The 14,651-nt window shown below is 41.1% G+C and overlaps 1 protein-coding gene across 4 annotated transcripts in view; it reads right to left on the bottom strand.

The window, feature by feature from the left end:
* The window catches only part of LOC139554823 (A-kinase anchor protein 9-like), a 139,569-nt gene that overhangs the window by 74,188 nt on the left and 50,730 nt on the right, over positions 1 to 14,651 (bottom strand). For all 4 annotated transcript variants that reach the window (XM_071367981.1, XM_071367982.1, XM_071367984.1 and 1 more), the window contains exons 17-20: positions 11,665 to 12,033; positions 6,496 to 6,789; positions 2,819 to 2,917; positions 1,695 to 1,825 (exon numbers count right to left, since the gene is read on the bottom strand). In XM_071367981.1, the coding sequence (XP_071224082.1) occupies positions 1,695 to 1,825; positions 2,819 to 2,917; positions 6,496 to 6,789; positions 11,665 to 12,033 (893 nt within the window). The remainder of the gene's footprint in view (positions 1 to 1,694; positions 1,826 to 2,818; positions 2,918 to 6,495; positions 6,790 to 11,664; positions 12,034 to 14,651) is intronic.

Genomic DNA, 14,651 nt, shown 5'->3' with positions numbered 1-14,651 from the left:
GGAAGGAAAGTCAGCCAAAGGAGGAATTGGCTTTGGGGGTGACCAGTGAGATATACCTGCTGGAGAGCGTGCTATGGGTGGGTGCTGCTATGGTGACCAGTGAGCTGAGATAAGGTGGGGCTTGACCTAGCAGAGTCTTGTAGATGACCTGGAGCCAGTGGGTTTGGCGACGAGAGTGAAGCGAGGGCCAGCCAACGGGAGCGTACTGGTCGCAATGGTGGGTAGTATATGGGGCTTTGGTGACAAAACGGATGGCACTGTGATAGACTGCATCCAATTTGTTGAGGGGAGTGTTGGAGGCTATTTTGTAAATTACATTGCCGAAGTCGAGGATCGGTAGGATGGTCAGTTTTACGAGGGTATGTTTGGCAGCATGAGTGAAGGATGCTTTGTTGCGAAATAGTCAGTTGATTCTAGATTTAATTTTGGATTGGAGATGCTTAATTTGAGTTTGGAAGGAGAGTTTACAGTCTAACCAGACACCTAGGTATTTGTAGTTATCCACATATCCCCAAGCCATAAGACTCCTGAACAGGTAACCAAATGGTTACCCGGACTATTTGCATTTTGTGCCCCCCCAACCCCTCTTTTACGCTGCTGCTACTCTCTATTTATCTTATATGCATAGTCACTTTAACGATACCTACATGTACATACTACCTCAATAAGCCTGACTAACTGGTGTCTGTATATAGCCTTGCTACTCTTTTTTCAAATGTCTTTTTACTGTTTTATTTCTTTACTTACCTACACACACACACATACCTTTTTTCCCCGCACCATTGGTTAGAGCCTGTAAGTAAGCATTTCACTGTAAAGTCTACACCTGTTATATTCGGCGCACGTGACAAATAAACTTTAATTTGATTTGATATTCTAAGTCAGAGCCGTCCAGAGTAGTGATGCTGGACAGGTGGGCAGGTGCGGGCAGTGATCGGTTGAAGAGCATGCATTTAGTTTTACTTGCATTTAAGAGCAGTTGGAGGCCACGGAAGGAGAGCTGTATGGCATTGAAGCTCGTCTGGAGGTTAGTTAACACAGTGTCCAACGAAGGGCCAGAAGTTTACAGAATGGTGTCGTCTGCATAGATGTGGATCAGAGAATCACCAGCAGCAAGAGCGACATCATTGATGTATACAGAGAAGAGTGTCAGCCCGAGAATTGAACCCTGTGGCACCCCCATAGAGACTGCCAGAGGTCCGGACAACAGGCCCTCCGATTTGACACACTGAACTCTATCAGAGAAGTAGTTGGTAAACCAGGCGAGACAATCATTTGGAGGACGATCAATGGAAACAGGATGCATCTGAGCTCAATTTCGAGTCTCGTAACAAAGGGTCTGAATACTTAAGTAAATAATGTGTGTGGTTTTTCTTTTTAATACATTTGGGGGAAAAATTTAAAAAACTGTTTTTGCTTTGTCATTATGGGGTATTGTGTGTAGATTGCTGAGGATTAAATTTTTTTTAAATCCTTTTTAGAATAATGTTGTAACGTAACAAAATATGGACAAAGTCAAGGGGTCTGAATACTTTCCAAAGGCACTGAATGTGGGTATAAAAAAATTCAACAATTCCCTGGTCAAAAATATACAATAAATGTGCAGAGGTAAAATCATGACACGTGCACGTATGTTCTCTACAATATAAATGAAACTGAAAGTATAGAACATTTCTATCATTCTCTAGTCATACCTCTCAGTAGTGATGACTTGATGATCTGGACAAGAAGAGTCATCCTCTCTATCTTGTGACGAGATATTTCCACCCATGGCCCTCTTCCTCCTGACCTCTTCATCTTCCTCACCTTCCTCTTCTCCCCTCTTCTTCAGTGGATGGACCGGCAGGAGGGAGAAGAACGACAACAGCCCTGTCATTATCACCCGTTTACAGACAAGCACAGACTTTCACACTGTGTTGACGATTCCTGGAAACATGAGATGGCGACGGCCAGGCAAGCTGAAGGCATGACCATTATAAGGAAAGTGGATTCAAATCAGACGAAAGTCGCAGCGCGCACCAGTACACACACACACACACACACACACACACACACACACACATACACACATACACAAATCCATGGAAGCTAGGGAAACACTAGTATCTTTGTGCTGTTATGGCAACAGGTGCACCAGAGTCAAGGGCTGATGCAGGAAGTAGAGTGGCTCCCTCTCATGGTGAGGGAACAGAAATGCTGCTCATTCCGATAGAACGCTAATCAAGAGATGTTCATGTTCATTCCTAAATGACCACATTGTGTGTACTGGTGAAGGCTGTTGAGGTTTCTCCAACAATCTCTTTACCTTTGAGCTTCAATCTTTATATTTCGTCATTTGGTTGAGATTTAACAGTTTGACATTTAAATTAGAAACGAAAAGAGTAGGTACTTTTCATGTCATAATAAGTTAGGCTATTATGCAAAGAGCACATAGTGCCAACTGAACGTCAGTAAACGCAGTCAATAGATTAATAGGATTTAATGTACTGAGGGTATAACATATTAATAACTAAACACATCAAGGTGCCAAAAGCGACAGCCATCATGGGCCTTCGGGGGCTGGTTGCAAAAAAAATAGCCTGAAGACATTTCAAATCACACTACTGAAAGTGAGTCTCCATTCATCAAACACTGAATATCATTTAGGGATTCTGAACACAACTCCGAAGACATTCCAACTCGCACTACTGATAGTAAGTCTCCATCAAACACTGAAAAACTGCATCATCACTATGGACTCTGAGAGCAACTCCGATGTCATTTAGGCTGAGGTGGAAAGTAGTAGAGGTGCAACTGAACTTTAAAATAAAAACATTACCTTTTCTTTCTGTGAGACTCTGCTTTTCACTTGCGCTTTTGCTCTTTCCTTCTTTCTACTTGCTTTTCTCTCACTCTCTCCCTCAGAGGAATATCCCATCTGCAATAAAAAAAAAGCAAGTAGCCTTAATTTATTCAATAACCAAAATGATCGCATTCACAATGACATAAAATGGCAGTTTGATGCTTCGACTCAAAATGTTAGAACATTTGTGATGCAGTGGCGTGAACACTATGTGGTAGCTGAGCAAACACCTATCGCCTGTGCACGTTTGTCAAGTTGGTGGTGCATGTCTCTATACATGCAACCTCTTCCACACACACACAAAGGGGAAAAAGTAGCCTAAATGCATGCAAACTCCAGCTATGAACAACCCTGACAACCAAAAAACACAATCCGGCAATTGCAGTTACAGTTGAAGTCTGAAGTTTACATACACTTAAGTTGGAGTCATTAAAACTCATTTTTCAACCACTCCACAAATTTCTTGTTAACAAACTATAGTTTTGGCAAGTCGGATAGGACATTTACTTTGTGCATGACAAGTCATTTTTTCCAACAACTGTTTACAGATTATTTCACATATAATTCACTGTATCACAATTCCAGTGGGTCAGAAGTTTACATACACTAAGTTGACTGTGCCTTTAAACAGCTTGGAAAATTCCAGAAAAGTATGTCATGGCTATAGAAGCTTCTGTTAGGCTAATTGACATCATTTGAGTCAATTGGAGGTGTACCTGTGGATGTATTTCAAGGCCTACCTTCAAACTCAGTGCCTCTTTGCTTGACATCATGGGAAAATCTAAAGAAATCAGCCAAGACATCAGAAAAAAAAATTGTGGACCTCCACAAGTCTGGTTCATACTTGGGAGCAATTTCCAAATGCCTGAAGGTACCACGTTCATCTGTACAAACAAAAGTACGCAAGTATAAATACCATGGTACCACGCAGCCGTCATACCGCTCAGGAAGGAGACGCGTTCTGTCTCCTAGAGATAAACATACTTTGGTGCGAAAAGTGCAAATCAATCCCAGAACAACAGCAAAGGACCTTGTGAAGATGCTGGAGGAAACCGTTACAAAAGCACCTATATCCACAGTAAAACAAGTTCTACAGTGGGGAGAACAAGTATTTGATACACTGCCGATTTTGAAGGTTTTCCTACTTACAAAGCATGTAGAGGTCTGTAATTTAAGTGGAGTCTGTTTGATTGAGTGTGTGGACAGGTGTCTTTTATACAGGTAACGAGTTCAAAGAGGTGCAACTAATACAGGTAATGAGTGGAGGACAGGAGGGCTTATTAAAGAAAAACTAACAGGTCTGTGAGAGCCGGAATTCTTACTGGTTGGTAGGTGATCAAATACTTATGTCATGCAATAAAATGCAAATGAATTACTTAAAAATCATACAATGTGATTTTCTGGATTTTTGTTTTAGATTCCGTCTCTCACAGTTGAAGTGTACCTATGATAAAAATTACAGACCTCTACATGCTTTGTAAGTAGGAAAACCTGCAAAATCGTCAGTGTATCAAATACTTCTTCTCCCCACTGTCTATCAACATAACCTGAAAGGCCGCTCAGCAAGGAAGAAGCCACTGCTCCAAAACCACCATAAAAAAGCCAGACTACGGTTTGCAACTGCACGTGGGGACAAAGACCGTACTTTTTGGAGAAATGTCCTCTGGTTTGATGAAACAAAAATAGAACTGTTTGGCCATAATGACCATCGTTATGTTTGGAGGAAAAAGTGGGAGGCTTGCAAGCCAAAGAACACCATCCCAACCATGAAGCACGGAGGTGGCAGCATCATGTTGTGGGGGTGCTTTGCTGCAGGAGGGACTGGTGCACTTCACAAAATAGATGGCATCATGAGGGAGGAAAAGTATGTGGATATATTGAGGCAACATCTCAAGACATCAGTCAGGAAGTTAAAGCTTGGTCGCAAATGAGTCTTCAAATGGACAATGACCCCAAGCATAATTCCAAAGTTGTGGCAAAATGGCTTAAGGACAACAAAGTCAAGGTATTGGAGTGGCCATCACAAAGCCCTGACCTCAATCCTATAGACAATTTGTGGGCAGAACTGAAAAAGGCGTGTGGGAGCATGGAGGTCTACAAACCTGACTCAGGTACACCAGCTCTGTCAGGAGGAATGGGCAAAAATTCACCCAACTTTTTGTGGGAAGCTTGTGGAAGGCTACCCAAAACGTTTGACCCAAGTTAAACAATTTAAAGGCAATGCTACCAAATACTAATTGAGTGTATGCATGTAAACTTCTGACCCACTGGGAATGTGATGAAAGAAATAAAAGCTGAAATTAAAATCATTCTCTCTCTTATTCTGACATTTCACATTCCTAAAATGAAGTGGTGATTCTAACTGACCTAAAACAGGGAATTTCTACAAGGATTAAATGTCAGGAATTGTTAAAAACTGAGTTTAAATGTATTTGGCTAAGGTGTTAAACTTCCGACTTCAACTGTAAACAACTTATTTTCCAAGTTGTCTTCAACATTACAGGATTTGTCTTTAGTGTGTTAGGAGGACTCTCGTCACATTATGAACATCAAACCCGGCATCCAACGTCATCATGCAAGTAATGCCTAATCATGCAATAAATGTTTTGTGAAAAGCTTGGCGTTGCAAGGGGTGTGTTTGTGTGTGTGTGTGTGTGTGTGTGTGTGTGTGTGTGTGTGTGTGTGTCAGCAGCACACCATGAGTGTGAGCAGGACATCCACACAGTGAGCTTTCAAAATAAATGAATATTTAAATCAGCATAAATACTGTATCTCAAGCGTGTAAAACACAGGGCTCGAATGACAGCTCAAGTACTCAGATCATACCACAATGGTGCTTATATTTTCTCCCACACTTACCACTTATGAGGACATAGAAATATCTACTGTACGCTTTCAGGGAAAGTAAGCAAGCACTGTTACATTGAGGCTTGCTAGACCCTTTAGCAATGCCAAAAATCTAAACGAAAAGTTACTATGGCATATACTTTTTGGTGTTGCGTTAGTTTATGTCTCATACATACTTTTGGTGACAATGCTAGCAAACAGGCTACGGTCTTCCTAATGAAAATAAGGCCCCTGTGGGTGTAGCCAATATTGCGGCCAAGTGAAGCATCTTCGGTTAGACGTCACAGCCTCTTCGATTAGGAAACTTTGGACATGTGTTAGTAGGCTATGGCTTAGGCTAAAAAAGTATTGAGAAAAAGAGCTAGAAGGAGAAGGAGCGAGGGAGACAACGAGTGTAAGGACACAGTGTTATCCTTCAAAAGGCCCCTGAAGGGTTTGTACAAAGCAAACCACACCATGTGAGGTATAATAATATCCCTCCCTAGGCGATCAAGTGGTTTAACCCACTAAGTGCTTCTCAATATTGAGAGCAATGGGTTAGACAAGACAATACTTGGCAGGTGAATGAAAATCACTTCACTTCATTTTCAAACTCGTCATTTAACACAGAACTACATTCAGCTTCTACGGAGAGTGGTTTTATGTGGTTAGATTGCAAGTTTCGAAGAGCTTAAAAACGCATCCAAGTACTAAGCCTGTGCATCTTAGCAACTAATGCCAACCTAGGTGTTGTAACCCCAAATACAAACAATGAACACATGCTACTGTGCAAATCAAAAACTATCCAGAAATCCCCCAATGCTAACCTGCTCAGATCCTGGACCTCTGCGGCAAAGCTGCTCTTTAATCCCATGGAGCTCCGCAGTCCTCTCCTCCAGCTCCTTCTCCAGCCTTTCTTTTTCCTCCACGAACGTCCTCTGCACCTCCTCCAGAGAGATGCCCTTGGTGAGTGAGCTCCTAGTGGTCTGCTGCTCCTCTTCCACCCCTGCCTCGTCCTCCTCGGACTGGGTCTGCATGGCTGAGGTGGTCTCGCGGGCGCTCTTGGTTATTCGGGCCAATTCGCTTTGCTGGGCAAACTCCACCGACATCTGAACTATGACCTAGGAGATATGCGTATGAGCCCATCATAGTGGAATGGTTTAAATGTAATGTTGACAAGTGAAAGGCAAAACATTTTTAAATGTATATTTTCAAATAAATTTGAAAGGCAATTCAATCTAGATAGAATGACTAAAAGCACTGCTCCTCACAAATAAATGCTAAAAGAGCATCTTCCTATCAAAAACACCTTGGAGCAGGTTAGAATACATGCTTTGTACATAAGTACTTACGACACCGTGTGTGTTATTTTTTTGAAGTTCACAGGATTCACTACGCCCTAAGATACAGCTGGTGCTTTAAACATACAAAGGCTGCACATAAAAAAAATAGCCAAATGCCTGAACTCACCAATATTCTCAAGGATGTTTTTACATTTTTTTTTTTTTTTTTTAAATTCTTAAGGGGTGGATCAGCTAAGTATTGCGGAAAGATTGTTGCTTCCATCAAGGTAATTGTCTGCATCATTTCCAATCCCCCATATATTTTGGGGGTAAATATATCCATACACATACAGTGGGGAGAACAAGTATTTGATACACTGCCGATTTTCCTATTTACAAAGCATGTAGAGGTCTGTAATTTTTATCATAGGTACACTTCAACTGTGAGAGACGGAATCTAAAACAATAATCCAGAAAATCACGTATGATTTTTAAGTATTTCATTTGCATTTTTTGCATGACATAAGTATTTGATACATCAGAAAAGCAGAACTTAATATTTGGTACAGAAACCTTTGCTTGCAATTACAGAGATCATACGTTTCCTGTAGTTCTTGACCAGGTTTGCACACACTGCAGCAGGGATTTTGGCCCACTCCTCCATACAGACCTTCTCCAGATCCTTCAGGTTTCGGGGCTGTCGCTGGGCAATACGGACTTTCAGCTCCCTCCAAAGATTGTCTATTGGGTTCAGGTCTGGAGACTGGCTAGACCACTCCAGGACCTTGAGATGCTTCTTACGGAGCCACTCCTTAGTTGCCCTGGCTGTGTGTTTCGGGTCGTTGTCATGCTGGAAGACCCAGCCACGACTCATCTTCAATGCTCTTACTGAGGAAAGGAGGTTGTTGGCCAAGATCTCGCGATACATGGCCCCATCCATCCTCCCCTCAATACGGTGCAGTCGTCCTGTCCCCTTTGCAGAAAAGCATCCCCAAAGAATGATGTTTCCACCTCCATGCTTCACGGTTGGGATGGTGTTCTTGGGGTTGTACTCATCCTTCTTCCTCCTCCAAACACGGCGAGTGGAGTTTAGACCAAAAAGCTCTAGTTTTGTCTCATCAGACCACATGACCTTCTCCCATTCCTCCTCTGGATCATCCAGATGGTCATTGGCAAACTTCAGACGGGCCTGGACATGCGCTGGCTTGAGCGGGGGACCTTGCGTACGCTGCAGGATTTTAATCCATGACGGCGTAGTGTGTTACTAATGGTTTTCTTTGAGACTGTGGTCCCAGCTCTCTTCAGGTCATTGACCAGGTCCTGCCGTGTAGTTCTGGGCTGATCCCTCACCTTCCTCTTGATCATTGATGCCCCACGAGGTGAGATCTTGCATGGAGCCCCAGACCGAGGGTGATTGACCGTCATCTTCAACTTCTTCCATTTTCTAATAATTGCGCCAACAGTTGTTGCCTTCTCACCAAGCTGCTTGCCTATTGTCCTGTAGCCCACCCCAGCCTTATGCAGGTCTACAATTTTATCCCTGATGTCCTTACACAGCTCTCTGGTCTTGGCCATTGTGGAGAGGTTGGAGTCTGTTTGATTGAGTGTGTGGACAGATGTATTTTATACAGGTAAAGAGTTCAAACAGGTGCAGTTAATACAGGTAATGAGTGGAGAACAGGTGGGCTTCTTAAAGAAAAACGAACAGGTCTGTGAGAGCTGGAATTCTTACTGGTTGGTAGCTAATCAAATACTTATGTCATGCAATAAAATGCAAATTAATTACTTCAAAATCATACAATGTGATTTTCTGGATTTTTGTTTTATATTCCGTCTCTCACATTTGAAGTGTACCTATGATCAAAGTTACAGACCTCTACATGCTTTGTAAGTAGGAAAATCGGCAGTGTATCAAATACTTGTTCTCCCCACTGTATATACATACACATACCTATATATATATATATTCTTTTTTTAGAATATACCTTTATTATTCCCCGCAAACCCTACCACCCCACCCCCAATTGGAGTAAACTAATAAACAATAACACTTAGGCTTCTATCTTTAGTTTATACATATTATACACATTTTACAGACACAATCTATTTTACAATAGTTATATTTTGTTTGTTTTTATCCATCCAGTTTGATTTCTATTTGTAACTGTGCTATTTCACAAAATTTCTGAACCTATATACAATCAAACAGACCCCGTATGTTTACCATTGGTTATCTTGTTATTAGTCCCACCCTTCAGCTCCATTCAACCCCTCCCATCTATCTCTCAACACAATCCATTTTGGATTTCTATTTGCCATATATTTTTTTAGCTGTGATGCTTCACAAAAGTACTGAACCTTTATATTCTCATAGCTTCTACAGATTATTTTTAATTTACAAACATTTTTGCTAAAATAATTATGTTATTGATTGATTGACTATGGCTTTTCAAATCACCCAGTATTGCTATCTGAAGCGTTAGTTCTAGGCAAATGTTGCAATTCTTCAGCCATTCCTGGACCTGTGACCAAAAACGAGCTACATATGAACAATACCAAAATAAATGATCTAATGACTCTGTCTCCTCACAGCTAAATCTGCATAGCTGGGAAGATTGTATCCCCCATATATATAACATTCTATTGGTTGCAAGAATTTTGTACAGTAATTTAAATTGAAAAATTATAAGTTTTGAATCAGGCGTTGTTTTGCGTATCAATTCATAAACCATGTGCCATGGAATGGGTACATCGAAAATCTCTTCCCAACTATTTTGCAATTTATATGGCACAGCTGTCAGTTTTTTGGTCCTTAAATGAAATTGGTAAATGTTTTTATTTATCACATTTTTCTTTAACCATTTATGTTCATTAATACAGGGCCAACATACAAGTTTCCTTACTTTTTTCCCCTTCTACTTGCCTCTTCCATTAAGGCTGCAATTAGTTGGTAGTAATTTTGGGTAGAGCAGACATTTCCACTTGTCTGTGTTAGCTGCATGTGTGACATAACTCCACCAGTTCTATTTATGTTATCATTCACAAAAATTATACTTTTTTTTAATCAATTAGTATATTTGAGTTTAACCACAATATTTGTTGCATTATTTGTTCTGTCTTTTCTGGTGGATTAAACTGAAATTGCAACCAACTTTCTAAGGCTTGTTTAAAAAATGACGATATTTTGGAGATTATTTCCTTTTCAAACAACCGAAAGTGAGCAGATGTAATCTGAATAAAGGGAAAAAGGCCATTCTTGAACATAGGATGACATTCCTACCAATTTACTAGAGAACCAGTTTGGATTTAAGTATAACTTTTGTATGATTGATGCCTTTAGTGAGAGGTCTAACGCTTTAATAATTTCTTTCCACAGTAGCAAGATCTTATCTATTTTTGCTAACTTTCTATAAAAATGTATTGGAGTGAGATCATGTCTTTCTTTTGGGATTTGTAAACCGAGTATGTCCACATCTCCGTCAGACCATTTAATTGGTAAACTACACGGAAATGTAAAATATGCATTTATCATAATTTGGTTTTAATCCAGAGAGGATAGCAAAAGTATCTAGATCCTTTATGAGGCCGTGGAGAGATTCTAATTGTGGTTTTAAAACAAAACATGAATCATCAGCATACAATGACACCTTAGTTTTTAAGCCATGGATTTCTAATCCCTTAATATTATTGTTTGATCTAATTTTAACAGCCAACATTTCGATGGCAATAATATATAGATATGCCGATAGTGGACAACCTTGTTTTACTCTAGGTAGCCATTATTTACTATTTTGAACCTAGGGTTACTACACATAACTTTAACCCATTTTATAAGAGATTCCCCAAAATTGAAATATTCTAGGCATTTATATATAAACTCCAGTCGTACTTTATCAAAAGCCTTTTCAAAATCAGCTATGAAAACTAGGCCTGGTGTCCCCGATATTTCATAGTATTCTATTGTTTCCAGTACATGTCTTAGGTTTTTTACATTGGAGCAAATATGTCTGATTAGGATGAAGAATATCTGACACTACTTTTTTAATTCTATGCGCCAAGCATTTTGCTAGGATTTTGCATCACAACACTGAAGTGTAAGAGGTCTCCAATTTTTTTTATGGATTGGATCTACCACTTGGGTCCTGTTTCAGTAATAATGATATCAGACCTTCTTGTCACGTGTCTGATAATATACCATTTATATAGGAGTGGTTAAAACATGCTAATAGTGGTCCTCTGTATATATAAAAAAAGGTTTTGTATACATCCACTGGTATGCCATCTAGCCCTGGAGTTTTCCCAGCCTTAAAGGCTTTAATTGCATCAAGAAGTTCCTCCTCTGTAATTTGGCCTTCACAAGAGTCTTTCTGTACAGATGTTAATTTTACATTATTATTAGGACAAAAATCCATACAATTAGTTTCAGTTAGCGCATATGGATATGTTTAGGATATGTTTTCTTGCTTGTTAGTCTTAAATCATTCTACAAGACCAGTTTTGGTCATACTCTTCAAAGAACATTAGGACCTCAGAGATACAAACACGTCAGAAATGGAGGTTGTTCAGAATACGAAAATGTTCGTCGTTAGGAAATCAAGTTTTTTTTAACCATGTAGAAAACATGAATTTCATACCTAAGTTTGTCTGTACCCTACAATAACTCTGTTTTTCGTTTTTTAAATAATTGTCCCTGTTCGGCAGTCAACTTCTTACCTTAGCTATCTCCTCCTCCACCCTCTCCTGGTGTCTCCTCTCCTGCACACCTTGGTCGCCTTGGTCCTCCGTGCTGGGTCCCTTGATATAGCATTTGCTCCCGTTGATGCCCTCCGGATCCGGCTTCACCTGCAACCACACGTCCTCCTCTCCTTCCTCTCTCCCTCTCTCTCTCTTTTCCTGCACCCACTCTTCTCTGAGTCTGGTGAGCTCAGCACACTGTTGTTCCTTCAGCGCTGCCACCTCCTGGTGGTACTTATGGTAGAGCGCTCTCCTCAGCGTCTGCAGCAGCGCCGTCATGCCCATAGACTTGGCCGGCCCGTGTAGCTCCGCGTCCAGACCCACCAACAACGGATCCTCCTCCACCAGCTAGAGACGAGGGGGAGGAGTGGACAAGGAATAGGATGGGGATAGGATAGACACAGACATAAAAATAAATTAACCAGAGGGAAACGTATATGGAAGAAAAATAGGAGAGGCGGCGAGAAAAACATAGGAATTGAGCAAAGGTCAGAGGAGAAAAGAGGGAAAGATCCAGAGGCTTTTCAGAGTGTGTGCCCCCTCCCTTCCCCCTCAGCCACCCACTGGAGAGAAATTAACTGATTCTACTTCCTATGCCTTGAAGGCTGAATGATGCACTGATAAATAGAAGTCAGACATCCTATAGAGTAGAGTTTCAGTTCGGCTAGAGCACCACTACGTCAAGCTACAATAGTAAGTCTTTCCTTTTTCTCTCTTTTTTTCAGCTATGCCTCTCACTTAGTGAATCGTTATTGTGCTATAATAGCACCTGGTGTTGGTTGCTCTCGATAACTCATTTTCTATCACTCTCCTCCTACCTCCCCCTCTCCCTTTCCCTCCACCTTACAGTCTACTCTATGCATTCCACATCTTTCTCTCTCTCACCGGACATCTCTCCATTTTTCCTCCCTCTCTAACCCTTTATTTCTGTATTTTCTTTCTGTCTCCCTCAATCTCTGAGCTCCTCTATTCTCCGGCTTTCTTCTCTGATGTGAGAATCAGCGTCTCACGCTGCTAGACCGGAAAGCAAGGGAGGTAGCGAGAGCAAGTGAACAAGCGGGAGGTGGATTGATCGTGAGAGACTTGACTGAAACGGACCGGGTCACTCATGTAGACAGAATCTTCCTTTAATGCAGGCGAAGACTTGATTACCGTAGTAGTATATACAGTTGAAGTCGGAAGTTTACATACACCTTAGCCAAATACATTTAAACTCAGTTTTCACAACTACTGACATTTAATCCTAGTAAAGATTCCCTGTTTTAGGTCAGTTACGATCACCAGTTTATTTTAAGAATGTGAAATGTCAGAATAATAGTAGAGGGAATGACTTATTTCAGTTTTTATTTCATTCCTCACATTCCCAGTGGGTCAGAAGTTTACATACATACACTCAATTAGTATTTGGTAGCATTGCCTTTAAATTGTTTAACATGGGTCAAACGTTTCAGGTAGCCTTCCACAAGCTTCCCACAATAAGTTGGGTGAATTTTGGCCCATTCCTCCTGACAGAGCTGGTGTAACTGAGTCAGGTTTGTAGGCCTCTTTGCTCCCACACGCCTTTTCAGTTCTGCCCACAAATTTTCTACAGGATTGAGGTCAGGGCTTTGTGATGGCCACTCCAATACCTTGACTTTGTTGTCCTTAAGCCATTTTGCCACAACTTTGGAAGTATGCTTGGGGTCATTATCATTTGCGGCCAAGCTTTAACTTCCTGACTGATGTCTTGAGATGTTGCTTCAATATATCCACATACATTTCCTCCCTCATGATGCCATCTATTTTGTGAAGTGCACCAGTCCCTCCTGCAGTAAAGCACCCCTACAACATGATGCTGCCACCCCCGTGCTTCACGGTTGGGATGGTGTTCTTCGGCTTGCAAGCCTCCCCTTTCTTCTGCCAAACATAACAATGGTCATTATGGCCAAACAGTTACATTTTTGTTACATCAGACCAGAGGACATTTCTCCAAAAAGTACGATCTTTGTCCCTATGTGCAGTTGCAAACCGTAGTCTGGCTTTTTATGGCGGTTTTGGAGCAGTGGCTTCTTCCTCGCTGAGCAGGCTTTCAGGTTATGTCGATATAGGACTCGTTTTACTGTGGATATAGATACATTTGTACCTGTTTCCTCCAGCACCATCACAAGGTCCTTTGCTGTTGTTCTGGGATTGATTTTCACTTTTCGCACCAAAGTATGTTTATCTCTAGGAGACAGAACGCGTCTCCTTCCTGAGCGGTATGACGGCTGCGTGGTACCATGGTGTTTATACTTGGGTACTATTGTTTGTACAGATGAACGTGGTACCTTCAGGCATTTGGAAATTGCTCCCAAGGATGAACCAGACTTCGAAGGTTTACCATTTTTTTCCTGAGGTCTTGGCTGATTTCATTAGATTTTCCCATGATGTCAAGCAAAGAGGCACTGAGTTTGAAGGTAGGCCTTGAAATACATCCACAGGTACACCTCCAATTGACTCAAATGATGTCAATTAGCCTAACAGAAGCTTCTAAAGCCATGACATAATTTTCTGGAATTTTCCAAGCTGTTTAAAGGCACAGTCAACTTAGTGTATGTAAACTTCTGACCCACTGGAATTGTGACACAGTGAATTATAAGTGAAATAATCTGTCTGTAAACAATTGTTGGAAAAATTACTTGTGTCATGCACAAAGTAGATGTCCTAACCGACTTGGCAAAACTATAGTTTGTTAACAAGACATTTGTGGAGTGGTTGAAAAATGAGTTTTAATGACTCCAACTTAAGTGAATGTAAACTTCCGACTTCAACTGTAGCTAACGCTAGCATCCACGCGATGCTAATCGCTTACATAACCGGCGCCTCGACACTTCAACTTCCCCTAGGATAAAAATCGGTTTAAACGTGGCATTTCACTGCAGCCTGTCACCCAGGGATCTGGGGAAGATTTTAGCCAAAGGCAGCATTCCATTCATCCCCCTCCTCCA

Source organism: Salvelinus alpinus, chromosome 26 (genome assembly GCF_045679555.1).
Source record: "Salvelinus alpinus chromosome 26, SLU_Salpinus.1, whole genome shotgun sequence".
Taxonomy (NCBI): Eukaryota; Metazoa; Chordata; class Actinopteri; order Salmoniformes; family Salmonidae; genus Salvelinus; species Salvelinus alpinus.
The sequence above is the reverse complement of the archived record's forward strand: the minus strand, read 5'-3'. Positions and strand labels throughout refer to the sequence as shown.